Source organism: Chlorocebus sabaeus, chromosome 11 (genome assembly GCF_047675955.1).
Source record: "Chlorocebus sabaeus isolate Y175 chromosome 11, mChlSab1.0.hap1, whole genome shotgun sequence".
Lineage (NCBI taxonomy): Eukaryota > Metazoa > Chordata > Mammalia > Primates > Cercopithecidae > Chlorocebus > Chlorocebus sabaeus.
In genome coordinates this window covers 74,074,241-74,093,806 of record NC_132914.1, presented here as the reverse complement: position 1 = coordinate 74,093,806, position 19,566 = coordinate 74,074,241, and the positions used below count along the sequence as shown (strand labels likewise).

The window sequence follows — 19,566 nt, the reverse complement described above, 5'->3', positions numbered from 1 at the left end:
CCCCAGAAAGTTTAGTTCTTTACTAGAGATTCAATCCAACTCCCTCACCCCCAGGAGCAGGGTGTGTAATAGGTGTAATGTGTATCTGTACTGTGTGTTAGTGTGTAAAATTGAACCAGCCGTGAACACATCTTAATCTTTTCCAAGGTTCATTTTAACATACTACACTGTGTGAGTCTTGCTCTCTTGCCCAGGCTGGAGTGCAGTGGTGTGATCTCAGCTCACTGCAACCTCCACTTCCTGGGTTCCAGCGATTCTTGTGCCTCAGTCTCCTGAGCAGCAGGAACTACAGGCATGCCACTACACCCAGCTAATTTTTATTTTTTTTAGTAGAGATGGGGTTTCATCATGTCGTCCAGGCTGGTCTTGAACTCTTGGCCTCAAGTGATCTGCCCACCTCAGCTTCCCAAAGTGCTGGGATTACGGGCATGCACGGCCAATATACTGCTTTTTTGAAAAGCTAAGGGGGATGTGGTATGTATGACATAAAAAAAAAAAAAAAAAAAAAAAAAAAAAAGCAGAAACAAAGTGGGAGGAAGTTGGTGGACGGTGTACTGGGTGCTTATTTCACATCATAGCCTTGAGCAACTTCAGGTGTTTTATGAGGCATACCAGTTCCATCTCAGTGGGGCAGGAGAGGTAGTTAAGCAGGCTGGGATATAGTTAATTGGCAATAAAAGAGGCTGAAGGAGAGGAGTTATTAACTTCTGATTCTGTATGTGGTAGAACATGTCCACAAATTATTTGACGTTCCCGTCAAATGACAGTCTAATTGCCCTTTCTTTGAATAAAGGCCCACCTTAGTGACTCATTCTTAGTATTGTATTTTGGATAAGGCTAGGTTAGAAAAGACAATACAGCTTTTGCCTGCCTCTTCCTCTTAGGATGCTTACTCTTGGAATTCAGCCATGTTCCTGAGGAAGCCCTGACTACATGGGGAAACCACATGTAGGCATATTACTGCCATAGCCTCAGCTGAGATCTCATTCAACAGTCATGTCAACCACCAGGCATGTGAGTGAAGCAGCCTTCAGATTATTTTAGTCTCTGTTAAGCCCTGACCAAATTGCAGATCTACGAACAAAAATGTTTTAGATCACCAAATTTTGGGGTTGTTAGCATTCCTACCATGTTTCCCAAACTCTACTGGAGTTGCTAGTAGATATTCAAGAGGAAAAACAATGTAAATGAAGTTTCCAGGTGACTGGTAATTTGAGATTTCTGTCTGGTAAAATAAGATATCCATTCATATTTTAAATCATTCTTGATTAAATTGGGAGCCATGGCAAAATAGCTACTCCACTGTGAGATTAGTTTCCAGTGGTTCCAGGAGTGGAAAAAGGAATTTGGCTTTGGGCCAGACTGTTTTGGGAGGAATCACTTGGTCATTTGGATGTAAGTCAGTAGCCCCAAAGTAATCCGAATGCAATATTAAAGTGCTGCATGTCACAAAATACATATTTTTAAAACTACCCCTTATGTTGGTTTGGTATATTTAAGGAGGACTGCTGGCAACTCTAGTGCCAAAAAAGTCTTGTCGATCAAGTAAGTTTAGGGAGTGTTACAGAAATGAGACAGATCTGTAGGCTGACACTGCACACTAGCTACTGAAGGCCTTGAGCGCCTATGGTTGAAGTCTTTTAATTTGAAGAGAGCCTTACACTGAATTAGTTGTCCATGGAACCATTAACATCTTGGGAAATGTTCTGAACCTGTGGTTTCCAAACAGTTTGATCTCAGGACCCCTTAATATTCTTAAATTATTGAGAACTCCAAAGAGCTTTTGCTATGACAGTTGTCTCTATCAATATTTTGTATTAGAAATTAAAAATTTTTAAATTTTAATTCAGACTTCCACTTAAAGCCAAAATGTAATAACAGGGACCAGATTTATCTTCTCACTGTAAACAAGACAAATTACATGAAAAAATGTTCAAGACACTGCACATTATAGGCAACAAAGGCCATTCATGGGGGGAAAAAAATGAGATCAGTCCTAGCAACTACCAAAGCTTACTGCTTTGAGTTTCCAGGCTGAAGTACAAGGAAGAAGAACACAGGTGGAGCTAGAAGCCACCCTAAGTTAAGACAGAGCTGAGTCCAGGGAGACCCAGGTGGCTAGAGTTTGCAGGACTGGAGAGGATTAGATAGAGCAAACGTTAGGATTATACAGAACACCACCCCACCGTGCAAGTCTTCAGCTGAACTCTGATAGAACATGCATGGTAGGTGACTACCTAAGGCCAGGGAAAGAGCCATCCAAAAGGTGTGGAGCCAACAGTGTCTGGTGCTCACATGGAATGGGAATAGTGCCTGTTCCACTAACAAGACTGGGAAACATGACTCCCTGGGGTTTTGGATAGAGTACAGAGAAGGCTCTTACCTCAGTAAGAGCAGTGCTTTGGTCTTGCCTAATATCTTAAAAGCAAGACCTCAAAGGATCAGATTTTCCAAGTAACTTAACTGTATCCTGAATAAAGCTCAAGAGTTTATAGAAACACAAAAATATCACGCACCCAATTCATAGTGTTTGGCATCCAAACAAAAATTATCAGGCATGCAAGAATGAGGGCAAAAAATATCAAAACCAACTCAGAACTGACAACTGTGAACATTAGCAGGTAAGGATATGAAAAGTTATTAGACCTACATGTTTTCAAAAAGTTAAGACACTGAAGGTATTTTAAAAGGTCCAAATCAAACATTGTAGGTGAAAACAAAATGTGAGATGAAAATAAACTGAATGATATTGACTACACATTGCAAAAAACAAAAAACAAAAAAACAGTAACTTAAAGACAGAAACTATCTAAAACAAACACTGAGAAAAAGAATATTAAAAGCCAACGGAGGATCCATCAGTGAGTTGGAAGACAATCTCAAGTGGCCTAACATATATGAAATTAGAGTTTCCTGAAAGGAGGGGAGGAAAAATAATTGAAGAAAGAGTAACTGAAAAATTTCCAAATTTTGATGAAAACTGTAAACCTACAGATCCAAGCAGCAGCAACAATGAGACTTTCTGATGCTTTGCATGGATACAGTCTAAAAACATTGCCATCTATCAAAAATATTTGTCAGTCCTAGTCAATGAGTAAGTTTTAGCAAAATTGATCCAAGTAAAACATTCGTATCCAATTCAAAGGCAAAAGAGTTTTCTAAGAGGCATGTCTGGTTTCCTTGAGTTTCTGACTTAGCTGACACAGACCAAGGAACATTCTGAATGCTCAATCTACTTGGAATTATAGCGTTTTCTATTTTGTCACATAAATATATTTAATAGAAAACTCTGATAAGCACTTTACTTTCTGACAAGATGTTAAGATTTTCTGTCCTGGTATATACCACTTGTTTCCAATTATGTCTAAAAACTCCTACAATCAGACATCCATATCAGGTATGATCTATCAATCTAGCAAGGACTAGGAGAGAAAAAGTAGACAATGAGGAGGAAAACACTTGGGTGGAATGAAAACTAGTGGCTTGCTTTACTTTATACAGTTGTTCAAGATATTGTTTCTTGAACTCCAGACAGCTCGTGGGGCATTTTTTTCAATCTCATAAAATTATGGATATATTAGTCCAACTTGAAAATATTCCTGTTTAAAATACCACTGGGTTCTCAAACCATTAACAACCACTGGAACAACAGGAAATGGTTCCTTAATAATTTTTGCATTTTAAAGTCCCAAATAGAGAAGTTCTCTCTGCCACGCATACCTTCTCAAGTAACTGAGATCAACGTTTGGTACGTTTCATTCTGCAATATTTTTCTTTATATAGTGCATTTTGCAGTATTTTCTTTAGTATATTTAGACGTATTTAAAACTTGGAGATTGATACAGTCCCTGAGGATCCTAATTAACTCCATGGAATTCAGAATTCTTAAAAAAATTATTCTTTATTTAAAAAAATTACACACACACATGCATACACACAGGATTGGAATTTTTCTTTTTTAGACTACTAACACTATCTTTTACGTTTCCAAGTTCTTATGCCACTTGACTCCTAGTTAACCAGGATATTAATGTATAATCTTTTCATATCATAGGTACCACTATCACATTTCATCAATTTCCTGAAGCAAATTGAGTGAAATCATAAACAAGCACACACTTAAGAGTCAGTATTTATTCTGATTAATATTTTACAAAATTTTGACATTTAATTTATGTAAGGAGGGCTAATTTATTAAACACTTTACAGGTTTTTCTTTCCACAGAATAACACGGTAAGTAGCAAAATAATACTTGGCACAGTTATAAATAAAGAAAATATAAAATAAAAACATCCATAGCTTAAGTACAGTGATGCTGTTTTATGCCCATTAATATCAAATAAATTCCTGGAAACAATAAAAATATGAATGAAAAAAACTCCAAAGAAGTAATTCATGTTCAGTGCTGAGAATTAAGTTGCTATTTGCTAAAAGTATCCAATTAAGTTAAGAACTATTCCCAAAGGTTCACCATCATACACAACTTTAGAACTGGGTTTATAGTTGGTTCCACACACAGGACCTACAAAATAATTAAACAGATGGTATACTGACTGCTTCATAGCTGGCTCCTGACCATCTGACCATTTGAGTTATAGATTTCACAGGTACTACAAGATGGTTACTACAAAAGCATTCACATTGCTAGTATTTTCCATGTAATTACACATCTAGAGGGGTTTTTTTTGTCTGTTTAACTGAATGACATCTCTTTTGCACTGAAAAGAATATTGTACCACAAACAAAGAAGATGGTAACAACATTCTTAGCCAAACTCTGAAAAAACCACCATAGTCTTTAACTGTTGCTAAAAATGTATTCGATAAAAATGCAACTGAGTCTTCGTGTGAAGTGGCTCAAAATACAAAAAATTAAAACAAATTCTAGCATTTTATAAATAACTTTGAATTTAAAAATTATCTAAAATTTCCCCCAATTAGTAGTCAAAACTAGCTGACATTTGTAAAGAACCAATTTTTACATTCTATGACAAAATGGCACAATGCTATTGCCACCCCACACCCATCTCTTCCCTTTTCAAAAATAAAGTACATATGCCAGTTTTCTAATATTAAAACACATACACTAAGGGTAATCTTTTTTTGATGTGTGACTTATGGTTAAATAAGCTACTATATAAAAATGGTACTTGGAAATACTGAACATCAACTATATACATTTCACTGCTCCTCTTACTAAGGCAAGGGGCGGGTATACCACTAGATTGCTTTAATACCTGGAATCTGCATTTTACAGGGAAGACTAGTTTTACCAAGCATCAGACATGCAGTGAACTTGCAGGGTATAATGCCTATTAACAGCAATTTTGAACATCACTAGAAGCTCATTAGTTATTTTCTTTTTGGTTGGATAAAATGAAATGAGCAGCTTTAAAAACACTAACACATACAGACACAAAGAGAAAACTATTTGATAAATTATTTATATACAGATACACATTCTTTACACTGGTCTAGGATCTGTTCTTAGTCTGACCACCATTCCCCCACCCTCTCCCACCCCATTCCCTCTCACAGATTTCCCACAGGTTGCTCGAACCACAGTTTGCTACAGCACTTAAGATGACTAAACCAAATCTCACCCTGTAAACAATATTTATGAAAGCAGTGACTAGTAGTCCACCATGAGGGTATGAAAATGCTGTGACAAAAACTGATCAGTGCATCACATTTAACAAAAAGAAAATCTTTTCTAAAACTGTTTCAGAACTTACTCAATATTGGGTAAGTGAAATACTCTTGGGGATGAAATTCTACTTTCTGATAGGTCATTTTATTAAAACCAGAATATACCATCAGCTTTTCTTTTATTCACATGTGCTATGTACATAGATCATGCTCCATCTTTAGTTAAATGCCATTATTTTGTCTACAATTATTTTGTAGCTGAGGTTTTAAAAAGAAGTATATCCATGTATCACTATTACTGAGAATTTTGCATTATTCTGCCTTTTCTTGAAAATACCACGTTAACTGTTAAAAATGGAACTGTTTTTGAACATCAAATTAAATTCTAATTTATGCTCCACTGGATAGTATCTGTTAGTATACATTCTATGTGGTGTATCATGCACTTAGTAGGGCTTTTAAATTTGAACAAAATAACATGACTTACTATACTCATGCAAGTGTTTCATTATCAGACCGTAAAACCTCAGAGCAAGGTTACTACAAATTATTTCACTGAACTAGAAATGTATCAGCATTTGCAACAGCTGATAGGAACAAAACATTGTTAGCACATTTTATTGTGAACATTCTTTTCTCCTGCCTTTGAAGACAACATCACAGTAGATCCCAACCACATGATATTCATCACAGTATTTATGTGTACATTCTAAAATGTACATAATACTAGTCAATCAACTGAAAACAATGCTCCTGGAATTAGATGCAATACTCCTACTAGACTGCATCATAACATTTAGCCAAATAACATAAATTTAGTTTTAGTTAAAACTGAACATTTCTGATCAGTACACCATGTCTGTCAACAGAATAAGTTTACCTTTTTTGTGAAAAATACTGTGAGAACAAAACCCAAAAGTTGAGTATGTTGTGAATTTCCACATTAAGACCCATTAAAATTATTTTTTATCATCTTTACTCTTCCCAGAAATGGCAGTGTGTTCTGTCCATGTTTACTTTTGTTAATAAAAGTGTTGAAAAAAAGACTGTAAAATTCACCGTTAGCCCTACACATAGCATGCTCTTGTTCAAAGGATGTGGATTCGAGTGTGAGAGAGACACGGACAGACACAATTTTCAGGCACCACTCAGCAATATGCTTCATAGGATAAAGATGTTGCTACACCAGCTGGTACCCAGATCCCGATATTTGGTCATATTCTATTGTATACTGCCTGGTCCAGTCCACGATAACAGGACGAAAGAGGCCACAGCATCGAAATTCAAAGAAGTCTATAATATTCCTTACACATCCGTGGCTAAAAATGGCACCCCAAAAAGAAAACACAGCAGTCAGTACAAATGATTTAATACATGAATTCAATATAATTTTCGTGTTAGATTTTTTTCTAAACTTAAAAACTTAGGTTACTTGCAAGAAGGAACCAATTTATAACTATAAAATATATATGCCTTCATGTTTCTCCACTGCTCTGCCAACGATTTTTTCTTTTGCTAATTTAAAGACACAATTATATTTTAAACTTATTCAAATGTGCATATATTTCCTGTGATACATGCATTTTTATTTTTATTTTTATTTTTATTTTTAGAGATGAGGTCTTACTATGTTGCCCGGCCTGGCCTCGAACTCTGGGCTCAAGCAATCCTCTCACCTCAGCCTCCCAAGGAGCTGGGACTACCGGCATGCCCTAACATGCCTGGCTCCAAATGCAATTTTTGATAAAAACCTTTAAGTAGTGGCTCTTTGGCAGGAGACAAACTACTTCTAAAACAGAAAAAAAAAAAAAAAAAAAGACAAAATAACTATAAATAGCATGAATTTGGTAGTGAACTTAAGGATAACAACTTAAAAAAGAAATGCCAAGGAGAAATTCACGAAATGTTAGTACTCCAGTAACACCTTTAGAAAAGCAGTCAGTTTTGGCCGGGTGTGCACCGGTGGCTCATGTTGGTAATCCCAGCACTTTGGGAAGCTGAGGCAGGTGGATCACGAGGTCAGTAGTTCAGGACCAACCTGGCCAAGATGATGAAACCCCATCTCTACTAAAAACACAAAAACTAGCTGGGCATGGTGCACTCCTGTAATCCCAGCTACTCGGGAGGCTGAGGCAGAGAACTGCTGAAATCTAAGGGGTGGAGGTTGCAGTGAGCCGAGATCGCGCTACTGCATTCCAGCCTGGGTGACAGAGCGAGACTCTGTCTAAAAAAAAAAAGGCAAAGCAAAGCAGACAGTTTTATGCCTTATATAATTTTTGTACCTATGGGAGAATTCTCAAAACTACCCAACTAACTCTGTTTTTATTTAAAGGTCTGCTTGCTTTCCAGAAGTATGCCATAATCAACAGCACCACAAAAGCTAAAGAGTTGGTAATAACTTCGGTAAAACTCAAAGTTTTAAACATTTCGTATGCTTAGGACCCTACTATTTTCTAAGCACCAGACTGAATACAAATTTAAAATTAAAAAGAAAAAAAATATATAAGGAGATATCACAACTTTATTATATATAGTTAATGTGATGAATTCTGTTTTGGTGTTATGGTGAACTGATGCTATTTCTACAAAAATCTTAAAAAGGCTTAAAAGCTATTTTACATATCACTAAGAGTCTGGTTAGTAAGAAAATTTTTATGACCAGGGAAAATATTAAATTTATAAATATGTACGTACTTGAATGGGCTTTCAATAGACGTTGTTGTGACTTTAAAGTGCTTATATCTTCTGGCATTCATTCTTTCATTTGTAGTAATACCCAAACATGAAATCTAAGAGGAAAGAAAAAGCAAACCATTATTCATTATTATTATTATTATTATTATTGACACAGGGCCTTCCCCTGTCACCCAGGCTGAAGTGCAATGGCGAATTCTGAGCTCACTGCAACCTACGCCTCCTGGGTGGGCTCAAGTGATCCCACCCCCACCACCCTGCCCCCAACCCCTACAGGCGCAGGCACCATATGCGGCTAATTTTCCCTGTTTTTTTTTTTTTTTTTTTTAAATAAGAGATAGGGTTTCACCATGTTGCCCAGGCTGATCTCAAACTCCTGGGCTCAAGTGATCCACCCACATCAGCTTCCCAAAGTGCTGGGATTACAGGTGTGAGCCACCGTGCCAGGCTGCAAACCATTATTCTTTCTAAATACTTAATGTAAAAAAAATTAATTTGAAGACAACTAGGATAAAGATAAAAACAACAAAGTCTGTTTTTGGTTTTCCATCAGAAAATCATCAAAGCTAGTTTACATGGTATCATTTGACTATGAAAAGTAGCCAGTTAAATGTGAAAAATATTTAAAGATAGGTTACTTAATATTGTGCATGCACAGACACTATTCATGCACAGACAACCTCCATATCAGCCTAAGAATGAGCTTTTAAAAATTCCTTTAAAAAAAAAAGCTTTTGAATATTAGTATTTGTGAGTAAAAATACCATTAAAAACACAAGAGTGAGGTAGAAAGGAAAACTAAATTGAAAAATAATCCTTGAAGAGCAGGAATTGTTAGGAAGATAATATATTATTATCTTTTATGCAAGGATGGAAAAGTTTTCAATCAGTGCACTAAAAAGAATGCCTTTGCACATACCTGGTACATCTGACACATGAGTAATACAGCCACCCACATGAAGTGGAAAACACTGTTCAGGAACATCCAAAACATCCAAGGTGAACACGTGGCAATCTGGGTAATATACGTCCAAAATCCATCCTTGGTATAAGTGGTCTCACAGTGGAGTCCCCAGTCTAAAGCCAGAACAGAAGTACTTGTATTTACTCAATCTTATCATCCAAGCACCTCATACAGGCATTTGTGCTGGCACCATTTAGAAACCATAGTCAAACAGTCTAGATTTAACTGATGACATTCAATAGCAAATGTTTTTACACTCTTAAATAACCCTATTATATCTCAGCAAAAAAACATAAAGACAGAAATGGAAAAGCAGCAGCCAATCTTAAAAAAAGATCACTGTATCTTCAGAATAAACAATTTTATTTGATTGGTATTGCATCACACAATACTTAAAAAACCATTTTCTTTACAAAAAGATAAGAGGATATACGAAAGAGATTTTTTTGAAGGAGGGCATATAACATTAACAGGATGGTGACATGGGCGTTTTTTTTGAGACAAGGTCTCACTCTGTCACCCAGGCTGGAGTGCAGTGGCTCAATCAAGGCTCACTGCAACCTCGACCTCCTGGGCCCAAGCAATCCTCCCACCTCAGCCACCTGAGTAGCTGGGATTACAGGCATGTACTATCACACCCGGCTAATTTTTATATTTCTTGTAGAGACGGGGTCTCTCTCCCTATGTTGCCCAGGCTGGTCTCAAACTCCTGGCCTCAACTGGCCCACCCGCCTCGGCCTCCCAAAGTGTTGGGATTATAGGCAATGAGTCACCACGCCCGGTCAAGGTAGGCTTTTTCTAATACAAGATCTCCTGCTCTTTGAGAGCTGCTATAAAGTACTGCTGTTGTTGACAAGAAAGTGTTCTCTAAGGTGTGCTGGGCCAGAAATGAGGTCAAGTCCTTTGACCAAATCTTCCTATTAATCTTTAACTGAGGTGGTAACCTCCTTTGGTTCATAAGGGCAGTAACACTGATTATTTTTAATATCTGTGGGGCAGGAAGACTAGAAAATCATCCTTCCAAGACTTGTATTTAAACCAGGATCTAATACATCATTATGCTAAGCAACACCAAGCCCTGAGGCATCGTAAGTGATGTATCCTCTTTCCAGATTGCATTCTCAATGCGATAAAAATCTATCATTTCCTTTAAGGTATGAAACCCACAATGGAATAACAACTTCTTATTAAAAAGGTAACTTTTGATATTTACTAATACTCTCTAATAGGCAATAATTATACCTACTTTTCAAAATATTTCAAGTTCTCTGCAAATTTAATTTTAAGTATATTTTCCCAACTGCTTGGTGAGAAAGAGAACTAGGACAATCACTTAATCTATAAGCTACTATAGTAAAGCAAGCACATGACGTGGAAAATGTTGATGCATTTTACCCAGAAGCTTCTCAAAGCCTATTAAACCACATGTTTTCCAGAGGACACAAGTATTAAAAGGTGGTTAATTGCTAACTGCTTATACTGTGTATTGGACATAATTGATAGAGCTGTATCTTTTTTCCCTTTTGTGCTTCATAAGGTATCCAAACCATAATTTTATTTAAACAACTTTTGTCATTATAGTAATTTGTTAGTATGGTAAGTATAATCTGAGTATGCAGAAATTTGTTTTAAAAAGACAAAAAACGAATTGTACTCACAAGAAATACAACCATAAATCATCCAGCAGATCATAAAAAGCAAGAAGAATAGGTAGCCCATAAAATATCTATGGTTGCCTGCACCTGAAGAACGACACAGAAGCAAGGTTTTTCAGCTAAGAAAAAACAACGGATAATGCACCTTTGAGGGGTATGCCATGAAAGGTGTGCTACAATTGTGATGATAATCACATATACCTTCATTATTTTATAAAGTGGTTTTCTGGAAAAATGTTTTAATAAAAATCTTACAGCAAGAATGTTTACAACTACACACAAAGATATAATGATGACAATGGTGTTCAAGTCCCAAAGAACTAAATAAATCACAATTCTGACCTCTAATCCTATTCTTTGTGAGGTTTAAAATAGCCCTATTTTATCTTTTCTTTTATAAACTTTACAATCCAATTTTTCAACGGTTTCTCCTCAACAGAGGTACACAATCTTTGTAATGTTTCTTTTCTGTCACCTCATAAAATCTCCGGGGCATCTCTCAAACCATGTAGTTTATCTCCTTAGACTACACCATTCTTGAACAGTGAGGTGTGTACAGTTCTTATCTGTCATTCCTCTTTGCCTCTGCACATAATATCATTTCAAATATTACTACCTTCATCTCTCTAGTTTAACTAGAAAAAAAAAATTTTTGTCTCCTTATCAAGAGTAGGCACCAGATAGAACTGACAGAGAAAAGATATCAGGCACTGATGTTGTAATTTTTTCCCTCCCTCTCTCAACTGAGTTGCTGTGTTGTCAACCAGAAGATAATTGGGGAAATGAAGGGTAGAGTAATAAACTTTCTACTGCCTACTTTAATATTATACTTTATTCATTACCTAAAGTAACTTAAATGAATGATATATAAGAAATTACTAATATAACTTACCTACACAGTTACCCACCCATGGGCAATGATGATCAAATTTTGCTATACAGCGGTTGCATACACCACAATGTTTGGACCTCACTGGTTTCCGTATCTGTTAATAGGCATGTTAAAGGATTATGAAAGGCACTGTACTAAGAGAGAAAAGCTGAATATTTATTTTCTCAAAATATAATTATAAAAAAAAAAACTATATATTTCAAACAAGATTATATCAAGGTTTCCAAATGAATAAAACCAAAAATCAGTATTGTTTTGTTTAATAAAATTTCAACTACAAAAACAAAGAATAAAAGAATGAGGCTACTCTAAAAAATATGCTCTCAAGAATGGAACTGAACCATCAATTTACAAAACTAAGAATTACACACCAATTTGATGTGATGAATGATACTATGTTTAATTCACATCCCTCAAATTTCTGAGTAATAAAAACACATCAATCTCTAGTCTTCTAAATGATGTCCCATTATGATTAATGGTTATGATGTTGGTTGTTTTTCAATAAAATAAAATTATTCCTTACTAGGAAGGTCAGGCTAAAAGTGAATTTAAAAAGCTCTTAAAATTCAAAATCATCAATAAAATATTTGTCTTTCCCAAATTAACAAATCCAGCAAAAAACAACATATACACATCTACTTCTCTTCAGTAAAGTGCCTTCTGAGATCTCAGATTAAGGTACAGCATTTCTCCTGCTGAAATGTATGACCATATTTAAGAATACAGAACATGCTTAAAAAGTCACCATTTCTTGCAAAAAAAAAAAAAAAAAACCATAAAATTCATTATTCAGTTATTGACTGGCAATAAAGAATTCATGCTTATGATGTCTTGTTTTTCAAGCATTTTGAAATGGTTTTTTAAACCTACATTACTCTAAATCGGCCAAGTGAATACAAAAACTCATTGGTGATCTTCAAAGGGTTGGCAGTCCTAATGCTAGATATATGATAAAAGAGCTGGAGTTATTAACTCTTGTCAGAAAAAAATTTATAAATACACTTCAGTGTTTCAACAAAAGCACTGCCATTTCTCCATTAGTTTGCATAAGGTTACACACTATTTTGAGGTACAAAGGAAAAGGCACAGTGAACACACAGTTCTTACATCTACTAAAATTATCTCTGGAATAAAGAAAAGGGTAAGTTACTCTTCACCAAACTTGTGAGATTAAATCTACTTAGAAGGCAGCAGGATACTCAAACAACTTCTATCCCCACTTCCAACCCTCAGCGGCAACACTAGTCAAAAATCTGAAAAACAGACTAACTGACTAAGGCGTGACTTGGTCTCAAGGTTCCTGGGATCACTTACAAAGTAATCCTTTTTTCTTTCTTTTTTTTTTTTTTTGAGACAGGGTCTCACTCTGTGGCCCAGGCTGGAGTGCAGGAGTGCAATCACCATATAATTCATTTTTAAGAAAGCTTTGATCTACAAGCCTTAGGGACCTGTCTACTTACCAAAGTGAAGCATACCCATATAATGACAACTACCTCTGCTGATTTGCAAGATTTTATAATAGGAAATGTTCTTTCCAACAAGAAGTATGTGGCTTATAATACATAATAAAACATTTATGCTATGATGACAAAATTAGTCTTATTCTTGCCATCAAATGTGTATTTGACAATGAAACTGCTATCTGTATTGAGTGACTATATAATTTGTTTGCCATATGGCAAGTACATCAGCACTGCATACTTTGTGGAACAGTGTATTTCCACAGAAAAGCAGTATATTAAAACATTCTAAATATTAAGAAAAAGAGTATCAATCTTATAAGTTACCCATTATAAAACATAGAAACAAAAACTGTTTTCAGAATGTCTGAATATACAAAAGAATCTAGTTGGTATCCTAAAGTTGCTACCAAACGTGAAGCTGTATATATTTTGAATATTCAAAATCATAACTGGTCAAAGAATATTAAGTGTAATAAAGAATTTGCAGAATTAGAACTGTTTCAAAAATTCATTCCATAATCCTAAATGAAGTCAATGACTTTATTATTAATCAGATGTTAAGACATGAGCTCACTTGCAGTGTGTAAGTGTAAAAGGGCAGTTAGTTTTATGTATGACTTTGGAATATTTTCAATTTCCATGTAGAAAAACATAATTTAAGCACTGTGGCAGTATATCTATTTTTCACAAATACTAATAATAAAAACTAAGCGAAAAATAATTAAAACATAAGAGTATTATCCTACCGAATGGCTCATGCCTGTAATCCCAACACTTTGGGAGGCCAAGGCGGGCGGATTACAAGGTCAGGAGTTCAAGACCAGCCTGACCAATGTGGTGAAACCACCGTCTCTTCTAAAAATACAAAAATTAGCCGGGCATGGTGGCACATGCCTGTAATCCCAGTTACTCAGGAGGCTAAGGCAGGAGAATCACTTGAACCCAGGAGGCAGAGGTTGCAGTGAGCCAAGATCACGCCACTGCACTCCAGCCTGGGTGACAGAGTGAGACTCTGTCTCAAAAAAAAAAAAAAAAAGAGTATTATCCTACAGAAAATTGATGTCTATAATAATAAACAATCCAATAGTACTATACCTGACTCATTAATATATACTAGTAATTTCATATATATCTTTGCCTATGACCTGGGTGAGGATGACCACTTTAAAAATCTATGATAAAACAGTGTTCAAAGTTACATAAACATTCTGATACAAAAAAAAATAAAAAATAAAAAACCACCTACTCAATTGAACTTGTTTAGAGGCCATGTTGTCTTAACAGTTATCTAATGGATATTCCCATGTGGCTTTTAAATAGAAGTATAAATTTTCTTATGTAGTAAAGAAAGTAATCTATTAGGGAATCATTATAAACCTTTGATCTGAAATATTTTCTTAGTTTTTAATTTACTGAGTAACATTTTAAGCGAGAAAAGAGAAAGAGAATGAATACAAATAAATGGCACCTCTGAATCAAAAGTGCAATCAAGGCCTATCATCAGTGAATAAGCGCCTCGGGAAGGAGACATCCTTTAGCGATAGGGAATGTGTTCAGTGAAAGAAATTCTTCCTTTTCCCCACACCCCATACCCGCTATGCTATGCCACTGTCAGGAGGAAGAGAAGGGAGGGAAGAACAAAGAAGAAAATACTACCAAACAGGTACTGCAGAATATACTGAGGTCCAGACTTCCTGTCTCTGCAAGTTCAACTATTGTCTGTGAATTAAAAAAATAATATTTAATTCAAAACTGAACAATGCTCACCAACTCTTTTGCCATCACTATGAATCAATAAACATGATTTTCATCTTTAATTTACTGATGTTTTCAGTTCAAAAAGAGAAATAAAATCTTTTGTTTATTTACTGCTATTTCATTGCTGTAAGAATACAGGGTAGCAATCTCTATGCTGCCCAGAAAAAAAGGGGATTAGACCAAAAGAATCTGCCACTGTGTTAGTCTATCGTGGACTGGAATAACTCATCAAAAAAAATTTTTTAGAGACTAAATAAAACAGCTCTTAAAATAATCTAAAATGCTTCTAGTCCAGTTCTGTAAATATACAACATTGTTAGATTATAAAATTGGTTTCCTAATAACCTGCATTATAAGAAAGGGATGCCCTGGATGGTATATATAAATATTTTAGCTATTGGGACAGTGTATCTGCACTATCAACCAATTTATTAACCTTCTAGTTGACAGAGTCATTCAGCAAACATCTACTGAATGCAAATTATTTCCTGGAGATTTATAGAGATGTTTAAGACACTGTATTCACCCCTCAAAGCAATCACAGCAGTCTTGTAAGGGAGGGAAACATGAAATTATAAAATGTCATGGAAGTGTTATGGACAGGCATCACAACAGCACCAAGGATGAGCACCAAATAAAAGATACATAATCTCAATTTAGCTTAAAACTTCTTTATATTCTAAAAGATAGTTACTTCCTCTGTACTCTAATGTCTGCTATAAATACTAATAATTTGGCAGTTAAACACAAGTGACTTAGTTGGTATTTTGCTACCTTTTTCTTTTGCTCTTCTGTTGCTTTAATAATCCCTGGATCTGATTTCCAAGATTTTCCAAAATTGTAGAAAAGTGCAACACTATTGGCAAGGAATGGAAGATGGATAAATAAAAAGTTGAGATGTGCCTAAGGTTAAGGAATTTAAAGAAGCAATGATAAATGAATTACTATTATATATAAACTTATAATCTCTAAAAGTTTACAAAACACCTACCAGTCAAAAAAAATACAAGCTGTTTTATATGTTTATAACTACATATAAAAATGTGACTTCTTTATAAATTTTAAATCATGTAGACTTATCTGACACTTTAAGTTAGTGAATATATTAAAAATTCAATGAAAATATTAAATGACTAATTTTTTGACAAAATGAAGGCATTTCTCATGTTCAAAGTTATTAACATATACTTTATGTATATGCATTGCAATCTTTATGCATCTACCAAATACTACAGATATCATACTCATATATTTAAAAGATTGCTTTTAACTATAGGAAAGTCAAAAAAAAATTCTCACTTTTGCCTTTTTTTGAACACACTGAAATTAATTTCAGAAAAAATATAAGCTTAAAACAGAAACAGTTTATATGCAACAGTTTATATGTTCACATTTTTTCTATCTCATAAAAACATAAAAAATACATTAGGCATTTATAAACGTAAGTAAATTATCAAAAAACAATTTAAATAACACTATAAAAATAAAGCAATGTTGCTACAGCAATACATTTCTGAGATACAAAACACCAGGTACACTCAAATACCATTTGTAAGATTTTATGTAGATACAAGTATCATATAAGAATGTCACAAGATTTTTTGACATTATCATGTGTACCCACTGTTTACATTCCTCATGAAGTACAGATAGAAAAGGAACAGCTTCTTGAATGAAATCATTCTACATTTGTTTGGAAAATACCAAAACACTCAATAGCCACTTGACATACAGGAGAAACAAAAGACGAAAGAAAAGATTAGTTATTATCAACTGGCATATTCAGAAGTGATTTATCTTTTCCTTTTTCCTCCAGTCCTCTCTTTTCCCCCAACTTTTTCCAATCTTATTCCACAGAATATACCGGCATAGCCAGCGGAGAGTAAATAAGAAGTCAAACTTTCAGCTGTTTATTCTGGAGAATAAAGTGTGTAGAATGCTGAGGCCTGACATTACTCAGGGGCAGCACTTTTATTTATCACAAGTTTTTAAAAGGTGCTAACATGTAAATAAATAGGTCAAACTCTCAGGACCTGGATTAAATTGGCAGGGGGTCAGTTCAATATATGACTACATATTTGAAAGGTATATTAAGGAATTCAATACTGAATGAACTTTAAAAATGTCTTTCCTTGCTCTTTAATGATGAAGAAATTAGGTATCTTCAAATGGTAGACTGAATTTAGCTTTAGCAATAGATTAGATAAGCTAATTTTAAAAATTTAACTGAAATAGGCTGGGCGTGGTGGCTCACACCTGTAATCCCAGCACTTTGGGAGGCCGAGGTGGGTGGATCACCTGAGGTCAGGAGTTCGAGACCAGCCTAGCCAACATGGCAAAACCCTGTCTCTACTAAAAATACAAAAATTAGCCAGGCATGGTGGTGCATGCCTGTAATCCCAGCTACTGAGGGGGCTGAGGCAGAAGTGCTTGAATCCGGGAGGCAGAGGTTGCAGTGAGCCAAGATCACGCCACTGCACAGCCTGGGCAACAGAGTGAAACTCAGTCTCGGGGAGGAAAAAAAAATTAACAGAAAAAAAAAAATTCACAGAAATAGGCACACTCTACAAATATATGGCTGTTTTCAGTATTAATTTTATTATTAGAGAAAATGAGAAAGCACTAAAAAAAGCAGAAAGACAGAAACAAGAACTCTACAACCCAGAATTAAACTTCTTTTAATTTTGGTATTCTGCATTTTTAATTATGACTGGTATCATAATGTATCTAATTATTAACAAAATAACATATTAATCACCAACTATGTGCCATTTAAGCAGCACAAGAACCCTATGATAAATCCTGCTATTATCCCCACTTTACAGATGATACAACTGAAGCAGAAGCTACATTGTCCAAGATTACAGTGAGTTAGAGGTAGAGCAGGTATTAAAACTCAGACTTGTATGACCTATGCTATTCGGCCTCGCCAAAGTGCTCAACACAATTTTCTATGCCAATAAATATTATGAAAACAATATATTTAGGTATGAGCATTTTTAAGGCTTGAGATATAAATATATAGACACTTTTATACTCTTTTCCAGCAAGATATACCAATTTATAACTCTACTAACAACACATGACTGATTAGTACATTTGCATTGGCAGTAATCAAAAAATGCTGCCAATTTAAGAGGCAAATACGTGCTATTTTATTATTTTAATTTATATTTTTGCTTTTATGTTTAAACAGCCCTCCAATTAAAGATAAGTATTTACCATCAATGCTTTCACTTAAATGTTTACAGAATCATTTTGTACATTTAATTCTTTAATCTAGTTGGATGTTTTCTTGATGTCTGCTATGAAATGCAGCTCTCATTTTATTTTTAAACAAATTTATCTAACTAGGCTTTCTTTCAAAAATAGAAATTCATACACTAAACTTATTTACCATAATACTCAGCAAAATGAATTTAAAACAGTAAAACAAACCAAGCGCCCCTCAAAATAATGGCAACAACTTTGTAAAGAGGACAGACTACATTGTATCATAAGTTCAAAACTGAAGGCCACCAAAAGGTGATGATTCTGGTAAGGCAGGCTGCCTGAGGTAGCTTCTAACCCTGCTCTACTGTACTAATAGGATGAAAAACTGTAGATGAGAATTCTCATCCATTTCACCCTGGCCCTTTGCTATGGACTAAATTGTGTTTCCTCACAATGCATATGTTGAATCCCTAACACCTGCAATCTGACTGCATCTGGAGATGTGGTCTTTAGGAAGCAATTAAGCTTAAATTAAGTCATAAGGGTGAGAGCCTAATCCAATAGGATTGTGGCCTTCCTTATATAAGGTAGAATGAGAGATTTCTTACTCTTTCTCCTCACCATGTGAGAACACAGCAAGAAAGTCATCATCTGCAAGACAGGAAGATCACCCTCATCAGAACCCAAACATGCTGGCACCCTGATCTCAAACTACCAGCCTCCAGAACTGTGAGAAAACAAATTTCTGTTGTTAAACCACCCAGTCTTTAGTATATCATTACGGCAGCTTGAACTAATACATACTCCACTCCTCAGTCCCACTCAATTGGAGAAAAATAATTGAAATGGTGAGTAGATAATTTGAACAAGTCAGGAAAACCCCTTCAGGAACATAAGTCCCTGAATACTACTGCATGGCTTCCACTAAGTATCAAGAAAAACCAAGGCTTGTCATTAATAAGGTGACTTAACAAAATTGAGGGGATAGTTGGTGGGGGATAATTCCAACATCATTCTATCTCTAAGGCTGTACAGAATAAAACCTCAGGAAAAACTTTCAGCAAGATCTTAAGACAGCTAAACACAAGTTTCTGAGCAAGAATTTACAACTGAGCTCTCTTTCAATATCCCTGTACCAAACAGGTCAGGAAAAACTTCAAAGATTGCTCTACAATATTATCAGAGAAAACATAAAATTCTGAATATATTTGCCCAGGTCAATCACGAGCAAGATGAAAGATGAAAAGAAATGGCATAACAACTATGCTAGAGTAC

The 19,566-nt window shown here is 35.2% G+C and overlaps 1 protein-coding gene across 2 annotated transcripts in view; it reads right to left on the bottom strand.

The window, feature by feature from the left end:
- Window positions 1–4,119: 4,119 nt before the first annotated feature.
- The window catches only part of ZDHHC17 (zDHHC palmitoyltransferase 17), an 88,919-nt gene continuing 73,472 nt past the window's right edge, over window positions 4,120–19,566 (bottom strand). For both annotated transcript variants that reach the window (XM_008004087.3, XM_008004086.3), the window contains exons 11-17: window positions 15,853–15,977; window positions 14,977–15,039; window positions 11,855–11,948; window positions 10,966–11,049; window positions 9,263–9,420; window positions 8,344–8,438; window positions 4,120–6,968 (exon numbers count right to left, since the gene is read on the bottom strand). In XM_008004087.3, coding sequence (XP_008002278.1) covers window positions 6,830–6,968; window positions 8,344–8,438; window positions 9,263–9,420; window positions 10,966–11,049; window positions 11,855–11,948; window positions 14,977–15,039; window positions 15,853–15,977 — 758 coding nt within the window. In that variant the 3' untranslated portion in view covers window positions 4,120–6,829. The remainder of the gene's footprint in view (window positions 6,969–8,343; window positions 8,439–9,262; window positions 9,421–10,965; window positions 11,050–11,854; window positions 11,949–14,976; window positions 15,040–15,852; window positions 15,978–19,566) is intronic.